Source organism: Lepidochelys kempii, chromosome 2 (genome assembly GCF_965140285.1).
Source record: "Lepidochelys kempii isolate rLepKem1 chromosome 2, rLepKem1.hap1, whole genome shotgun sequence".
Taxonomy (NCBI): Eukaryota; Metazoa; Chordata; order Testudines; family Cheloniidae; genus Lepidochelys; species Lepidochelys kempii.
Window position 1 is genome coordinate 200,553,413 of NC_136381.1, and position 17,850 is coordinate 200,571,262.

At 45.3% G+C, this 17,850-nt stretch overlaps 1 protein-coding gene across 1 annotated transcript; it reads left to right on the forward strand.

The window, feature by feature from the left end:
• Window positions 1-13,459: 13,459 nt before the first annotated feature.
• LOC140906030 (uncharacterized) lies at window positions 13,460-15,393 on the forward strand. Its single transcript, XM_073329524.2, has 2 exons — window positions 13,460-14,206; window positions 14,794-15,393. Exons 1-2 carry the CDS (start codon window positions 13,624-13,626, stop codon window positions 15,333-15,335), a joined length of 1,125 nt encoding a protein of 374 aa, XP_073185625.2. The 5' UTR covers window positions 13,460-13,623; the 3' UTR covers window positions 15,336-15,393.
• Window positions 15,394-17,850: the final 2,457 nt, after the last annotated feature.

The following is a 17,850-nucleotide window of genomic DNA, read 5'->3' on the forward strand; positions in this document are numbered from 1 at the left end:
GAGCATTTGTATGGGGACATTTAGGTCATCTTTATATGTACCTTTTCTCCAACCAAACTCTAAGCTACCTAGATCTCTGTAGCATAAAGTATACATACAGGAGACTGAGCCTAGCTTAAGGAATTTTACCTCTAGCAGGATCCCATGAGCTGTGGTTCTTTGTACACGGCATCAGGAGTGTTGAACCCTGCCCATCCCTAAGAGTCCCTGCTTAATGTTTCCGTCTAAGGTAACTAAACTGATGTGCCAAATAGTGAAGTCTTTACTCATGCCCAGTTCTGTCACCTTACTCATGCCCATTAGCACTTACACACAAGAGTAGCTCCAGTGAGACTAGGTAACTGCAATGGGAGTAGGTAACTTAGAGAATACCTAGGGGAAAGGGTTTAAAGGGGAAGGAGCAGCAAAGCCTGGTGCTACAAATCACCTCACAGGTAGTTTGTTAATTTTGTTTTTGCATCTTTACATGATTTCCTGTTGTATAGCTTGTGTGCTGCATCTGCAGCAGCCACAGCAGAGAGAAACTGCCCTAAGGTACCACCAAACAGATAGGGACACTTCCTTTTCAGGTGACTACATCTTATACTATTTAGACAGCAGTGAAAGAGAGCCCCAGTGTCCTGTTATACTAAAGTCTAATGTCATTAACTCTTATGTATCTTATGAATTACTTTTCATATCAGGGGTTTTCATTTGAGCTAATACAAGGGGAAAAGTACCAGCAAGCCCATTAGAGATGTGTTTTAGTTAAGCCTGCATTATGCAGTAATGTAGACTTTCAGTTATGCTGTATATGTTAAGAAATTAAGTGAAGTTAATGCTGGTGAAAGGTGCTAGATTGAAAGCCCTGGACATTGAAGTCCCCTAATTATCCAGAAAACAGGTATAGCAGCAGGGTAAACTTCCTCCATGCTGCCCCTCCAATTATACAGTATTTTTAATTTTCTATCTGACACAGGCTAGGCCTCCTTGTGAGAGAGTGCATGAGCCAAATTAATCTGAGTTATTCATTTCCTTTCCTATGATCAATGCTGAACCATGGGGCACAGAGAGAGAGAGAGAGAGAGAGAGATCTGTGGCCAGGAGCTGGTGGCAATGGTTATAAAGTAGGTTGAAACAGGAGGGGGAGCTCTTACTGCATCAGCCAGGGAAGAAGAGGAGTTATGGGGGGAGGCACTGCTTTCTAAAGTCAGGGAGAGGATGGGACGCTCTCCCTTTGTTTTTACTAGAAGAGGGACTGCATTCCATACGCCCCCTCACTTTAAGCCTGGCGGGTCCCGGTCACTGTGAATTCATACACGATACAGTATTTTGGTGGGTGTTGGTCAACTCCAACAGTGATCTGCTGCTCAGTTAGTTGTATTTTTGTTCTTGTTTGTGTAAATCCAACACTGGGGTTCAGAAACATTAGCAACTCTCAGCTGAAGAAAGGGTTGCTCCAGGAATAGGACTATGGCACTATTACATATGAAGCCTTAATCTCAAGGAAGCACAATTTTCCTCTGCCCCCTCACCTTCACACTCACTTCAAGAGTCTGACTGAAAGTCCAAAGTGTTAATAACAAAGTGGCTTGCCCACTCAGCAAAGCAATTATTTCTCCTTGACCCTTCCCTTTGTAACCTCCCCTCAAAAAAAAGGAGGTAGATTTTATTTGGGGCTGCAAATGGTGACTAAGAGGAGGATTAGGATGGAGAAGTGCTTTGGTAATAGAGTAAGTCACTTTGTAGGTAGTTGGTACCCATTCAACTATGTACAATTTGAGTTTACAGTCAGCCTTTTGTAATCCTAGCCCAACTCTGAAAGTAATGGGGCAGGTGATTCCTTAATACATTCCTATGGTGCTAAGGGCAATGAATAAGAAGCTTCAGACAATAAATATCTTGATCATTCTAAAGAATGGCCAAATTCATATCTGGTTTATGAATGCACAGTCAGAAAGCACTAAAGTAAATGGGGTTGAACCCATTTACACTAGTGCTGAATTTAGTCCAATGTCTTCGAAAAGGTCAGTGTGTTGAACACCGAGCTGAGAGAGCAGTACCAAATCAGATGAAAAGACTCTTTGACTCCAGAAATGTGCATAAAAGGTTCTTTACATTTAACCAGGATCATCTCCAAAACTAAAACCCCACAAGCCAAGTTCTGCTTGCAGTTACACAAGTGTAAAGACAGGATAAATTCACAGAAATACATAAGGGGAACAGAACGTGGCTCCACATGGCCATATATTTTGTCAAGCTTTTAGTCAAGAAACAAGGCTCAGCTACAGTAACTTCAAGACTAGGAAGTTCAATCACTTAGCTGTATAAATTCCCCTTAGATTTGGGGTGCACCAGTTGAAAACAATGTTTTCAAGCCCTTTTTTGCATTCTTCTGTCTTTGAGAAGTGTCAACTGAGGGCACAGTCTGGGAAAATTTCCAAGTCATCACAGCACCTTCATGAAGTCAGCCCTCCCTAAGGATGTTGAGAAAATAGTGAGCTTTTGGAAAGACATGGGTGAGGTAATATCTTTTAGTAGATCATGTGATAGCGTGCTGGGAACCAGCACTCTGGTCACTGTTTAACCAATTAGGCCCCTGGGAAGGGCCTGATTAAGGAAAGGGGAAGCTAATGAGCTAATTAACCCATTAACAGGGAGACTGTATAAAACAGTACAGGAAGGAAGCCCAAGGGGTGAGAAGTGAAGAGAGAGAGAGAGAAAGGCAAAGGTTGGGTCAACAGTTAGTAGGGCCCGCCAAAAGGGTGTTCTCCATGAGGAGACAACTGGTTTTTCTCTCACCTTTGAAGAGGGTGCTGTAAAACTGGAGGACATTGTAAATATTGTGGCTGCACTAGCATGTAGTAGGTGGTGGAATGAAACACTGTAAATAAACTGCATGGTGGTATCTACACAAGAGAAGGTCACTGAGTGGTCTGTGGGAAGCAAAGAGGATATGGGGGGACCTGTCACAGACCAACTTCTGTTGGTGAAAGAGACAAGCATTTGAACTTACACAGAGCTCTTCTTCAGAAGACAGTTGTCAAGACAACATTAACATCAGCCTTTGTAGCGCAAAGCCACAAGGAAAATAAGTAGCCGCTTCTCAGCAACAGCGCAGCTTCTGAGAGCAGGAGAGATATGGTGGTGAGACTGTCTGAGCTCTGTCTACACCAGTGCTTACACCACCGGTGGCAACAGTGCAGCTGAACTGTTGCTTAAAATGGATGCTAATTTTCCTAGTATAGACAAGTCCTTAGACAGCTAACCCTCTAATGGCAGTCATGCTCATGAAAGTCATGTATTTTGCAGCTGTATGCAGTCAAATGTGGGTATGGTGATGTTATCTCTTCCACGGATTGTCTTTGTTGGGGTTCCACCAGTGGTATATGTGTCGCGTCTGCCCTGGTGGGAGACAGTTGGCGCGGTCACTATTAACCGGGGCTGTGACCAATCCGGTATGGACGTGGTTGACTTCTTCATCATATGGTGTGTCTTGGGCAAATTTCTAACCTGGCAGAGCCCATCCCTCTCCAGGCAGCCCCCTTTTAGTTACCTCTTATGACACGCAGGAGGAGCAGTGGGACTATTCTGCCCCTGAACCCTCAGGGCCCCAGTGACCATTGTGGTGGTGGTGGTGATGATGATGATATAGTCACATTATTCCACTGCATGAACCCCATAAAAGCTCCCAAATTTCAAATCCAGCCTCGTGCATGAAAGACTATAAATCTGAGGGTACATTCTCCTCTCTGTGTATAAGCTCAAAAACCTTATTTATTTTAATGGGAATTGTGGCTATTCTCTGGGAACAGGGCCTGCTGCTTCAATTTGAGGGGGAAGAACCTTGATCAGGATATTGAAAGCCAAAGAACAGAAGTCACCCTGAAGAACCCTTCAAAATAAGAGGTTTCTTTGCATTTTGATGAACAAGACAACTAGAAGTATTACAAAGTATCTAGTTATTAGTACTGATGGATGTGTTATAGACAGCCCGTCAGCCTTTATCTGGAGAAACAATCTAATGGCTCTACCATTTCTTTCCATTGGGACTTCATCAATGATCTAGGTTTATAAGCTTCAGATTTTGTTTTTAACAAAAATTAATGCAAAAAATGGAGAAGTGAGTGAAGTTAACGATAAGCGGTCACAAGCATGGGCACAATCCATGAGAAAATCCCTCAGTTTAGAATAGTTGCCTCATGGAATTATCATTTGCCAGAAGCTAAGGTACAGATTCTGCTGCTTTTACAATGAGTAGTGTGTTATTCCATTAGACCTGTCTATGACACAGTGCAGTATGGACTAGCCCATTGATTTCCATGGCACTGCTTCTGGGGTAAGGTGTTACTCAGCATGAGGCCTTGTTTAGACTAATGTCTGGTCATGCTGTAAATTGAGTTAATTAAATGTTCATGAATGCAATTACAAATTTTAATATAGACTGCATATTTGTTTCTGGTCTTACTTCACCCTAGGGTTCTGAAACAAATGTTCTACATTTGTATTTACAGTCATGTTAGTTAACACATAGTAATTAGCAATTAACATGTATTACAACAGAATTAAAAGCTCTAGTCTAGTCAAGGCCTAGTGAGGGTGGCAGAATATGACTCTTGCTCATTGAAAATGTTTTGCTAAACCTCCTAGTTGTAAAGATTCAATGCCTTGCCTTATTGTTGAGTCTGCATTTCCAGCCAGCCTGAACACTTAGTGCTGAGAAATATGTGAACTCCACCTTCTCCCTGCCCTCCTTCACCTTAAAGATGTAAGCTCATGTTCTAGACCATTTGCACTGCTCAGACATCATGAAGAGGCCATAAAGCTGCCCTAACGGGTCAAATTAGGATTCCTCCAGCATGGGAGAATCACCTGGCGGCATCCGATGAAGTGAGCTGTAGCTCACGCTCAAATAAATTTGTTAGTCTCTAAGGCGCCACAAGTCCTCCTTTTCTTTTTGAGAGTTTGTATAGTCAGCTCCATACCAACTTCTCCCTACCCACCTAGGGCGAGTTTGCGGTGAAAGAATCCTGTTCGCCTTCCCAGATCTGGAATCCTGGAATGGAACACCTGTGCAGATCTCTGTTGCCACTACTCTAGCCTATGGACTGTATACCCAACCCCTATCTGCAATCCAGAAACATGCAGCACAGTTTAGTGGTGCTTTTGATGCCCAATCCACAGTTACCTTCCAACCATCCATCTCTGTCCTGAAGCATGAGGCACCATGGTGCTGAGTTTCAGGGCATGTCTACACATCAGCCTCTACTGCAGTACAGCTAGGGTGCTGCAGTGCTGCTGTTTTAACTCCATAGTCTGCACTCTTCCTGCATCGATGGAAGGTTAACCTGCTTAAATTCTAATGTAAATGTCCAAGTGCAGGATGCAGAAGTCCTATTTAAGCACCCATATTGGGTCCATCTTGTTGTGCATGCTGTAGAGATTATAGTATTATAAATAGAGATGGATACCAGAACACTATATTCAAACCCCTCTACTTCAGGGAAGTTCTAATATGGGTTTGGATGGAGTACACATAGCGTGCTTCTTTTGCAATTCGGGAGCAATATCAAAGTTCTCTCTATAGAAATACCTGAACATTCCTGTAGATGATAAGTTTAACCTTTTCTGCTGGAACAGAGAGGAGTTAGAAAGATGGAGCGGGTATATATTTAACAGAAATATTTCTTAGCTTTTATTTTCTCACTGTCAGGTGGAGATCTACATTTGAAAGTATTAGGTCAATAATTTCAGTCAGGTATCTCACATTGGGCTCCCAAATTCATGTTTAGGGACATAAATAAAACTGACCTGATTTCAAAGGTGCTCAGCACCCTTTACTCCCTTTGAAGCTCCATTGCTCAGCACCTCTGAAAAATCGGGCCACTTGATTTATCAACACAGTGTTGATGAATACAAAGTAATGCACATTGGAAAACATAATCCCAAGTATACATATCAAATGATGGGGTATAAATTAGCTGTTACGACTCAAGAAAGAGATCTTGGAGTCATTGTGGATAGTTCTCTAAAAACATCCACTCAATGTGCAGCGGCAGTCAAAAAAGCTAACAGAACGTTGGGAATCGTTAGAAAAGAGATAGATAATAAGACAGAAAATATCATATTGCCTCTATATAAATCCATCGTACACTCACATCTTGAATACTGCCTGCAGATCTGGTCAGCCCATCTCAAAAAAGATAGATTGGAATTGGAAAAGGTACAGAAAAGGGCAACAAAAATTATTAGGGGTGTGGAACAGCTTCCATATGAGAGGAGATTAATAAGACTGGGACTTTTCAGCTTGGAAAAGAGATGACTAAGGGAGGATATGATAGGGGGGATATAAGATCATGACTGGTGTGGAGAAAACAAATAAGGAAGTGTTATTTACTCCTCATAACACAAGAACTAGGGGTCGCCAAATGAAATTAATAGGCAAAAGATTTAAAACAAAAACAAACAAACAAACAAAAGGAAGTATTTATTCACACAAAGCACAGTTAACCTGTGGAACTCCTTGCCAGAAGATAATGTGCAGGGCAAGACTATAACAGGGTTAAAAAAAGAACTAGAGAAGTTAATGGAGGATAGCTCCATCAATGGCTATTAGCCAGGATGGGCAGGGATGGTGTCCCTAGCCTCTGTTTGCCAGAAGCTGGGAATGGGCGACAGGGGATGGATCACTTCATGATTACCTGTTCTATTCATTTCCTCTGAAGCACCTGGTATTGGCCACTGTTAGAAGACAGGATACCTTTGGTCTGACTCAGTCTGGCCATTCTTATGTTCCTAACTTTAGGCACCTACTTTTGAAAAATGTTGGCCTTAATTATCTTCCCAAACTAATATATGTTATTACTAAAATATCTAGAGATATTTGTATTTAAGAAGCAAAATATAATAAAATGTTACACTGTAAAGTAGGATTTGCATGAAATATGGTATGGAGGCAGATCTTGTCATGAACCATGGAACTTCCTTTATTTAAACTTTATAGCCTTTATATTTGATTTACTAGTATTCATTATCCCCTGGTTATACTCAGTATATTTTGCCACAAGGACTCCTCAGTATATTTCTATTTCTTTGGGAAACATTAGGTGAACTCTTTTGTGAGGAAAATGACAACAGCAAAAACAGTGAGATTGTGTAGCCTACTGGATGAACTCTCTTTAATGATAGGATTGTGACAGGTACTCCACAGTTAAGGTTGTAAAATACTTTGCATTGTAAAGTCAGTGTTGGAGCTTCCTCTAACTCTTTTAGAAAGACAGCAGAACCAGTTTCAACTCTATTCATATGTGTGTGTGTGTATATATATTTGGTTCTGTATATTTTTTTCCCCTGCTATTCAGTAGGAGCAGGATTCTCCATCTATCTATCTATCTATCTATCTATCTATCTATCTATCTATCTATCTATCTATCTATCTATCCCGATTCAGAACCAAATCCCTGCTAGTAACTAGTTTGAAAGTTATTTAGCAATTCTATATTGTACCACCTAAGGGCCAGATTCTGCCATTGATTCAAATTCCAAACTCCCACTGATTCCAGAAAGAGTTCCACATGTGAAAGGATGACCGTACCATGTCCCAAAACTGAGTTGCCAGGTAGAAACTAAGCAGCTGCGGTTTCCAGACATTTGGTGGATCTTTGAGGCACTACTGAAAAGGTTGAAACTTGATGCAGCAAAAATCTCCCCTGATCTGGAAGACGCACACAATAACAAATTAATTCTTAAAAATTAGACTCCGTATTTTATAAAAAGATTTATAGCACTATTTGTAGCAACTATTTGGCTGTGCTATTTACTACTTCAATGAGTGGGCAAGATTTTATATTCCCCCCCATCATATTTAATGAGCAATATTTATGCGTATGTCAGAGAAGTGTGTTGAGTAGAGGTTATGGGCCACAGTTTTGCGGTCTAATGGAGTGTACAACTTTGATACTCACTGTTGTAAACCAAAGATTATTCAGTAGCCCTTGTAGCCAGGCTCTTACAGTCAGCAGGGAGGGTTTGTGGGTCAAGGCTGTGAATGGTAACATTGACTTTCAGGATCATCGCATTTTTCCGTATTTAATTTTAAAAGCATATTTGATGGCCAACCATAACAATGTAAATACACAAACAATGATGAAAATTGATACTACATGGCCTGGAACCAATTTGCATATAACAGATAATCACATTCCAGATGTTAACTAAATTGTCTCAGAAGCCCTACATAAACACAAAACATATCATGGGAGGGTGACAATTTCTCAGAAATGGAGTAAACAACAAATGATCTACACATAGCATTCCAAGGAAACATAATGGCCCAGATCTTCAGCTGATATAAATCAGCATAATTGCATTGACATCAATGGAGCTACACCAATTTAAACCAGCTGAGGATCTGGGTCAACATACTTCAAGAGCCACGCTGATTAAGACATTTGGGAAATACTCACCACACATCAGTCAAATAGAGAAAGCATGTCAAAGTGCAAATGAGGATAAAGCCTACAGAAGTACTTTAGATGAGAACTTGTCCCTCATTGTCCACTGCAGTGAACTCAGGCACCAGATAAAATACTTTGACAAAAACCTTTTGCATAGGCAAGCAACATTCAATCATTTTAATTCCTCCCACGGAACATGGATAGATACTGGAGAGTGGGCACTATTCACCCATAAAAATGTCCCTGTCTGGCGGGCAGTTGTGGAATAGCCAAAGGAACATCAAGCACTGCAGCTTTTGCCAAATCAGGCTCTTCTGCAGCTGTCAGCTACTTCAAGAGGATAGGGCTAGCTGAGCTCTCCCTACTCCACATCCCCCTGTGGAAGCAGAACTCCAATAATAAATACCTAACTGACTCTTATACAGTGGTTTACAAAGGAGGTCATCCCCATTTTACAGACAGGAAAACTGAGGCATAGAGATGTGACTTGCTCAAGGTCACCCAGCAGGTCAGCGCAGAGCTGAAAATAGAGCTCAGGTCTTCTGAGTCCCAGGCCAGTGCTCTATCCATTAGGCAACACTGCCTTGGACATGCCCTCCCCCCCCACCAGTTCCTCCCCTTCCCAGAAGCACCATGGGCAGCTCCTGTTCAGCCTCAGGGTATTAGGTATGGGCAGGCCCCAACTGTACCTTCAGAGCACCGCACTAGCTCTCAGTGACATCAGAGCATACTGGCACACAGCACCTAGACGATGAGGCCCTACCAGATAAATACTAAATTTGGCAAAGCTTGGCTGTGATTCTGTAAGGCCTCCTGTGATGGGTTTAGAGTGGCTGCCTTAGCAAGGCCGGCCTTGAGGGGGTGAATGCTGTTGGTTCACACCAGCCATGTGAGGAGAAAGATCTAGCGTATGCCAAGGAGTTTGTCAGATTTAGGAAAGCCTATCAGGCAGAACTGACAGGAAGGCTATCTCCGGAGAACTGTTCTTCAGGTCAGGCCTCAACGTGGGCAATTTCAAATGATGCTTTGGATGCAGTCAGTGGGCAAGAGCAGTGGCAGTGATCTCTGAAAAAGAAGGTATAATTTCCCCTCCCATCTTCTGCGATAAACTGTCAGGTAATGTCGTGAAGCATTGTTAACTGGGCACTGCATTTCACCTTGGAGGCATATGGAGTGATGCCTTTGTATAGTTATCCTTTTGCCAGGTTTGTAAAGTGCTCAGGAATGAAAGGCACTGTATAAATGCAAGATTTACTATTGTTATTTTATTTCCACCCCAGGTACAATGCGGATCCCTTATGACTCTAGGATTGCTGTACTGCCTCTGCAGGCAGACAGGTTCTCTTCCCTGAAATACTCATTGGCTAGAACTGGTCATGGTTTAGCTGCTGCCCATCAACTAATGAGATATTCCATAGTGGCATCTGCGGAATTTGTGATGGCGGAAACAAAGGTGTCCCTCAGAGAACAGGAGTTGAAGAGTCCTAGGGCCTGTACTTAGATCAGTTTTCATTGACTGCTTTGGAGTTACTCCTGATTTACACCAGTGTCAATGAGAAAAGAACCTTAGGGGTCTTTTAAGTTTCCCAAACAAATCTCTTCCCATAATTAAAGCCCTGCCTCCATCACAGAGAGAACTGAATCAGGAACACGCTCTCTCGCTCCACCTTCCCTGCCCCTTCTGAGGCAGCCTTATATCACAGAGAGAGAGAGAGAGAGAGAGAGAGAGAGAGAGGAGCTACTGTTGAGTGCCCTGCAAAAGCCACAGAGTGCAAGCAGATGAGAGCAGGGAAAAGCAATTTCCTGCTTCAAAGCACTGTCTGGGGACAGCTCCTAAGCTCACACAAAGAAGGATACCATCAGCCTGTCAAACCATGTCAAAAGTAGATGGTTTGGAACCATGGGCCAATTTGTTCCAGGTTTGTCTCAGTGCATGATCTGGCCCCATGATACAAGGGTGAAAGGCTCCAGGTAGCATAAGTGCCAAAATCCTAATGATAACAATTTTCCCATCAGGTAGTGCCTATTGCAAGAGGTGAAGGGCATGTATTATTGTAGGTCACCACTGGCTGCATCTGTGGCTCTGTGTGAGTCCAGAGCTGGTGTTTAGCCTCACCATTAGTACTATAGTGACCAGATAGCAAGTGTGAAAAATCAGGACGGGGTAGGGGGTAATAGGCACCTATATAAGACAAAACCCCGAATGCCGGGACTGTCCCTATAAAATTGGGATATCTGGTCACCCTAATTAGTACCAGTGTAGCTTCTGTTCTTGAAAAGCCTGGTATGTGGCTAAGGAGTGGACGGCCATGTTCTTTCACGTAATCAAGACCTCTTGCGTTCAATTCCAGGGCAACAGACTACCTAAACGTAAATATGTATTATATTGCTTCCTGAGAATTTAGTTTAGAAATCTCATGTCCACTATTGTTGTAGGGCCTACCCAAACACAAATTTTTGTGCTCCCCTCACCTTTTCTGGCTATACAACAGTTAATAACCAGAGCAGTAGGCCTGTCTGATGCTGATGCACAAAGATGCTCTATCACAACAAGGGGCTATGAACACTGAAACTGTTCAGAAGAAAGAGCTATGTTCATTTTCATCCTTGCCATTGGAGACAAAACACATTTGCACAGAGCAAAGGACAAAAAGCGGTGGGGAAAATCAAATATTTTCAAGCTTCTTAGAGGAACATTACAAACAGTGGAGAATAAAGGGAAAGGTATTTAAAAATAATGACTCAACAGTGCCTTTTTAAGTGAGCCCCCTTGTGTTGTTTTAGCCCATTCTTCATTCATTTCTACTTTTTGCTGTGTGTGCTAAAGGTCTCAAAGCCGCTGGCAATACGCAGTGGAATAATTTTAGAACTGTAATAGAATGAACAGAATAAAGAACTGTACAAAATCATTCCAGCATTACAGTTTTTTAACAGAACAGGTTATCCAAAACACTGAAGGTTGGGGCTGGTGAACAGAAAAGCATCTGCTGTGTTTTATGACTTCAGACTGTCTTTATTTCCTTTTCTGTAATTATTAGCACAGTTAACCTGTGCATGACACAATCCAGTTGGAAAGTTGGTATTTGATCACTGATGGGCTATTCATGGATTTTAAGACCAGTAGAGACATATAGGATTATCTAGTTGGACTTCCTGCATATTACAGGCTATAGAATTTTCACCCAATAATTCCTAGTAATTATTCCTCATTATTATGGCCCTGATTCAGAACAGCATCCCTATTTAGGCAGTGTTTAAGCACATACTTAACTTTAAGCATGTGCTTAAGTCTAATATAAACAATATTTAAGTACTATTCTGAATTAGGGCCCATGAAAGCAAACACGATTGAGTCAAGTAACTTGTGGCCACTAAAACAAGCACCTCTAGAAATACTGACCCCCCAATCCAAACTGAAATATTACAAAGGTATTAAAGGCAGTCAGTCAAAATGACCATGATCAGAGGTTTGGTTGGGTTTTTTTGTTTTCCTCTTCCTCAGTGAACTGCCGCTCTGGGGCCCTCAAGTTACTTCTCCAGTCCTAGCATGACATTTTGCAGGGAGATGGTCAATGTCCACTTCCATTTCAATTATTTGAAAAGAAATACAAATCTATAACACTTCATTAATTCAGTGACAACATCTGGGAAATCTCTCAAAAGACAAGAAAAGAGTCAGGCTGAGGTTAGGTTTTTTTTTCATTTCCAACTTTTTCTCTTGCTTGGGGAGCAAATGGAATCTCTTCTGTGATACCTTACCTAATTGAGCTCGTAGATCAGGGGTTGGCAAACTACGGCCCGTGGGCTGGATCTGGCCCATCAGGGCTTTGGATATGGCCCGTGGGATTGCCCCTCATGGTGCCGCAGGCCCGGCGCTGCTCTCAGAAGCAGCTGGCACCATGTCCCTGCGGCCCCAGGGGGCGGGGGGAGGAGAGGGGGGCAGAGGGCTCCGTGCGTTGCCCTTGCCTCCAGGCACTGCCCCCCCCACAACTCCCATTGGCCGGGAACCGCAGCCAATGGGAGCTTCGGGGGAGGTCCCTGGAGGCGTGGCAAGGGCAGTGCACGGAGCCCTGTGCCCCCCATCCCTCAGGGGCCGTGTAGGGACATGGTTCTGGCCGCTTCCCAGAGCGGCGTGGCGTGGGGCCAGGGCAGGCAGGCAGGGAGTAAGGCCGGAGCCCAAACCCCTCCCCCCAACTCCCTGCCAGCACCTCATACCCCAGCTCCATGCCCTGATCCCCCTGCTGCACCCTGCACCTCTCCTGCACCCCAACCCCTGCCCTGAGCTCCCTCCCACAGTCTGCACCCCTCCTGCACCCCTGCCCTAAGTCCCCTCATACACCCCGCACTCCTCCTCTGCCCCAATGACTTGCCCTGAGCCCGTTCCTGCACACCACACCCTCTCCCGCCCCCAACCCCCTGCCCCGGCCCTGCATACAATTTCCCCACTCAGATGTGGCCCTTGGCCCAAAAAGTTTGCCCACCCCGTCATAGATTAATGTTTAACCTTCATTTGCAAGTTCATTACCAAATACAAGCAGTTACATGGATACCATTAAGTTCCTCCCCATTTAAAATCATCTCTTTTCCTCTAGATTGTCCTAGCTCCTTGCAGGATTGCAAGTGCTGTGCTATAGGCAGTGTGTTTATTATAGAAAAAAACATGAAATATTTGTATTGGAAATAAAAATACAATGGAATTGAAAATGGACAATGGAATGTACAAGCTGGTAAAGGCTTGTCTACACATGGAGTTATTCAGCGTTTAGTTATTGTGCTTTAAATTCACAACCTAACTTAATTCAAATTAATGTTCACTTGTAGACAAGCCCTTAGCCCTGGTCTACACTAGGACTTTAGGTCGAATTTAGCAACGTTAAATCGATTTAAACCTGCACCCGTCCACACAGTGAAGCCCTTTATTTCGACTTAAAGGGCTCTTAAAATCGATTTCCTTACTCCACCCCTGACAAGTGGATTAGCGCTTAAATCGACGTTCCCAGCTTGAATTTGGGGTACTGTGGACACAATTCGATGGTATTGGCCTCCGGGACCTATCCCAGAGTGCTCCATTCTGACCGCTCTGGACAGCACTCTCAACTCAGATGCACTGGCCAGGTAGACAGGAAAAGAACCGCAAACTTTTGAATCTCATTTCCTGTTTGGCCAGCGTGGCAAGCTGCAGGTGACCATGCAGAGCTCATCAGCACAGGTGACCATGATGGAGTCCCAGAATCGCAAAAGAGCTCCAGCATGGACCGAACGGGAGGTACGGGATCTGATCGCTGTTTGGGGAGAGGAATCCGTGCTATCAGAACTCCGTTCCAGTTTTCGAAATGCCAAAACCTTTGTGAAAATCTCCCAGGGCATGAAGGACAGAGGCCATAACAGGGACCCGAAGCAGTGCCGTGTGAAACTGAAGGAGCTGAGGCAAGCCTACCAGAAAACCAGAGAGGCGAACAGCCGCTCTGGGTCAGAGCCCCAAACATGCCGCTTCTATGATGAACTGCATGCCATTTTAGGGGGTTCAGCCACCACTACCCCAGCCGTGTTGTTTGACTCCTTCAATGGAGATGGAGGCAATACGGAAGCAGGTTTTGGGGACGAAGAAGATGATGATGAGGAGGAGGTTGTAGATAGCTCACAGCAAGTAAGCGGAGAAACCGGTTTTCCCGACAGCCAGGAACTGTTTCTCACCCTAGACCTGGAGCCAGTACCCCCCGAACCCACCCAAGGCTGCCTCCTGGACCCAGCAGGCGGAGAAGGGACCTCTGGTGAGTGTACCTTTTAAAATGCTATACATGGTTTAAAAGCAAGCATGTGAAAGGATTACTTTGCCCTGGCATTTGCGGTTCTCCTAGATGTAGTCCTAAAGCCTTTGCAAAAGGTTTCTGGGGAGGGCAGCCTTATTTCGTCCTTCATGGTAGGACACTTTATCACTCCAGGCCAGTAACACATACTCGGGAATCACTGTAGAACAAAGCATTGCAGTGTATGTTTGCTGGCATTCAACCAAAATCCGTTCTTTATCTCTCTGTGTTATCCTCAGGAGAGTGAGATATAATTCATGGTCACCTGGTTGAAATAGAGTGCTTTTCTTCAGGGACACTCAGTATAGCCCATTCCTGCTGGGCTGTTTGCCTGTGGCTGAACAGAAATGTTCGCCGCTGTTAGCCACAGGGAGGGGGGAAGGTTGAGGGGGTAGTCACGCGGTGGGAGGAGGCAAAATGTGACCTTGTAACGAAAGCACATGTGCTATGTATGTAATGTTAACAGCAAGGTTTACCCTGAAAGAGTGTAGCGACTGTTTTATAAAATGTGTCTTTTTAAATACCGCTGTCCCTTTTTTTTTCTCCACCAGCTGCATGTGTTTCAATGATCACAGGATCTTCTCCTTCCCAGAGGCTAGTGAAGCTTAGAAAGAAAAAAAAACGCACTCGCGATGAAATGTTCTCCGAGCTCATGCTGTCCTCCCACACTGACAGAGCACAGACGAATGCGTGGAGGCAAATAATGTCAGAGTGCAGGAAAGCACAAAATGACCGGGAGGAGAGGTGGAGGGCTGAAGAGAGTAAGTGGCGGGCTGAAGAGAGTAAGTGGCGGGCTGAAGACAGGGCTGAAGCTCAAATGTGGCGGCAGCGTGATGAGAGGAGGCAGGATTCAATGCTGAGGCTGCTGCAGGACCAAACCAGAATGCTCCAGTGTATGGTTGAGCTGCAGCAAAGGCAGCTGGAGCACAGACTGCCACTGCTGCCCCTCTGTAACCAACCGCCCTCCTCCCCAAGTTCCATAGCCTCCACACCCAGACGCCCAAGAACGCGGTGGGGGGGCCTCCGGCCAACCAGCCACTCCACCACAGAGGATTGCCCAAAAAAAAGAAGGCTGTCATTCAATAAATTTTAAAGTTGTAAACTTTTAAAGTGCTGTGCTTAAAGTGCTGTGTGGCATTTTCCTTCCCTCCTCCACCACCCCTCCTGGGATACCTTGGTAGTCATCTCCCTATTTGTGTGATGAATGAATAACGAATGCATGACTGTGAAGCAGCAATGACTTTATTGCCTCTGCAAGCGGTGATTAAAGGGAGGAGAGGAGGGTGGTTAGCTTACAGGGAAGTAGAGTGAACCAAGGGGCGGGGGGTTTCATCAAGGAGAAACAAACAGAACTTTCACACCGTAGCCTGGCCAGTCATGAAACTGGTTTTCAAAGCTTCTCTGATGCGTACCGCGCCCTCCTGTGCTCTTCTAACCGCCCTGGTGTCTGGCTGCGCGTAACCAGCAGCTAGGCGATTTGCCTCAGCCTCCCACCCCGCCATAAACGTCTCCCCCTTACTCTCACAGATATTGTGGAGCACACAGCAAGCAGTAATAACTGTGGGAATATTGGTTTCGCTGAGGTCTAAGCGAGTCAGTAAACTGCGCCAGCGCGCCTTTAAACGTCCAAATGCACATTCTACCACCATTCTGCACTTGCTCAGCCTGTAGTTGAACAGCTCCTGACCACTGTCCAGGCTGCCTGTGTACGGCTTCATGAGCCATGGCATTAAGGGGTAGGCTGGGTCCCCAAGGATACATATAGGCATTTCAACATCCCCAACAGTTATTTTCTGGTCTGGGAATAAAGTCCCTTCCTGCAGCTTTTGAAACAGACCAGAGTTCCTGAAGATGCGAGCGTCATGCACCTTTCCCGGCCATCCCACGTTGATGTTGGTGAAACGTCCCTTGTGATCCACCAGAGCTTGCAGCACTATCGAAAAGTACCCCTTGCGGTTTATGTACTCGCCGGCTTGGTGCTCTGGTGCCAAGATAGGGATATGGGTTCCGTCTATAGCCCCACCACAGTTAGGGAATCCCATTGCACCAAAGCCATCCACTATGACCTGCACATTTCCCAGGGTCACTACCCTTGATATCAGCAGATCTTTGATTGCGTGAGCTACTTGCATCACAGCAGCCCCCACAGTAGATTTGCCCACTCCAAATTGATTCCCAACTGACCGGTAGCTGTCTGGCGTTGCAAGCTTCCACAGGGCTATCGCCACTCGCTTCTCAACTGTGAGGGCTGCTCTCATCCTGGTATTCATGCGCTTCAGGGCAGGGGAAAGCAAGTCACAAAGTTCCATGAAAGTGCCCTTACGCATGCGAAAGTTTTGCAGCCACTGGGAATCGTCCCAGACCTGCAACACTATGCGGTCCCACCAGTCTGTGCTTGTTTCCCGAGCCCAGAATCGGCGTTCCACAGCATGAACCTGCCCCATTAGCACCATGATGCATGCATTGGCAGGGCCCATGCTTTCAGAGAAATCTGTGTCCATGTCCTGATCACTCACGGGACCGCGCTGACGTTGCCTCCTCGCCCGGTATCGCGTTGCCATGTTCTGGTGCTGCATATACTGCTGGATAATGCGTGTGGTGGTTGATGTGCTCCTAATTGCCAAAATGAGCTCAGCGGCTTCCATGCTTGCCTTGGTATGGCGTCCGCACAGAAAAAAGGCGCGGAACGATTGTCTGCCGTTGCTCTGACGGAGGGAGGGGCGACTGACGACACGGCTTACAGGGTTGGCTTCAGGGAGCTAAAATCAACAAAGCGTGTGCCTGTACATCAAGGAGTATTTCAGGCAGGACTGCACGGAGGGTTCCAATAAGAAATGGTGCACCAAAGTTATCGTTGTTATTGGAACAAGGAGGTTAGCCTGGCCTCTGATTGATACATGGCTAGATTAACCTCGCTGCGCCTTCTCTGTGACTGACTGCAGTGTGATCTAGACAGGGGAGGAGGAAAATGAGTACAAAACAAATCTGGTCTATTTCTTGTTCTGACCCACTCCATCTATCCTTTACATCTTTGGCTGGCAGCAGACGGTGCAGAAGGACTGCATGCCATCCACATCTCATGGCTGCTTGGCAGAAGATGGTACAGTACGACTGCTAGCCATCTTCATCTCTTGCCTGCCTGGCATAAGATGGTACAATACGACTGCTAGCAATCCTCATCTCTTGCCTGCCTGGCAGAAGATGGTACAGTACGACTGCTAGCAGTCCGTATCGCCTGCCCGCTCACCATAAGACGGTTCAATAGGACTGCAGGACTAAAGAGAATGACCTGGTCAAGTCACTCCAAATTTAGTCCCTGCGCCCATGTCTGCCCAGGCGCTCCCAGCCGACGTGGCCAGGAGCACCTCGGACACGATGAGGACGACTACCAGTCGTATTGCACCGTCTGCTGCCAGAAGGCAATGGGTTGCTGCTACTGTGCAGCAAAGCCGTACCGCGTCTGCCAGCACCCAGGAGACATAGGGTGACGGTTACCTGAGCGGGCTCCATGCTTGCCGTGGTATGGCGTCTGCACAGGTAACTCAGGAAAAAAGGCGCGAAATGATTGTCTGCCCTTGCTTTCACGGGGGGAGGGAGGGTGGGAACGG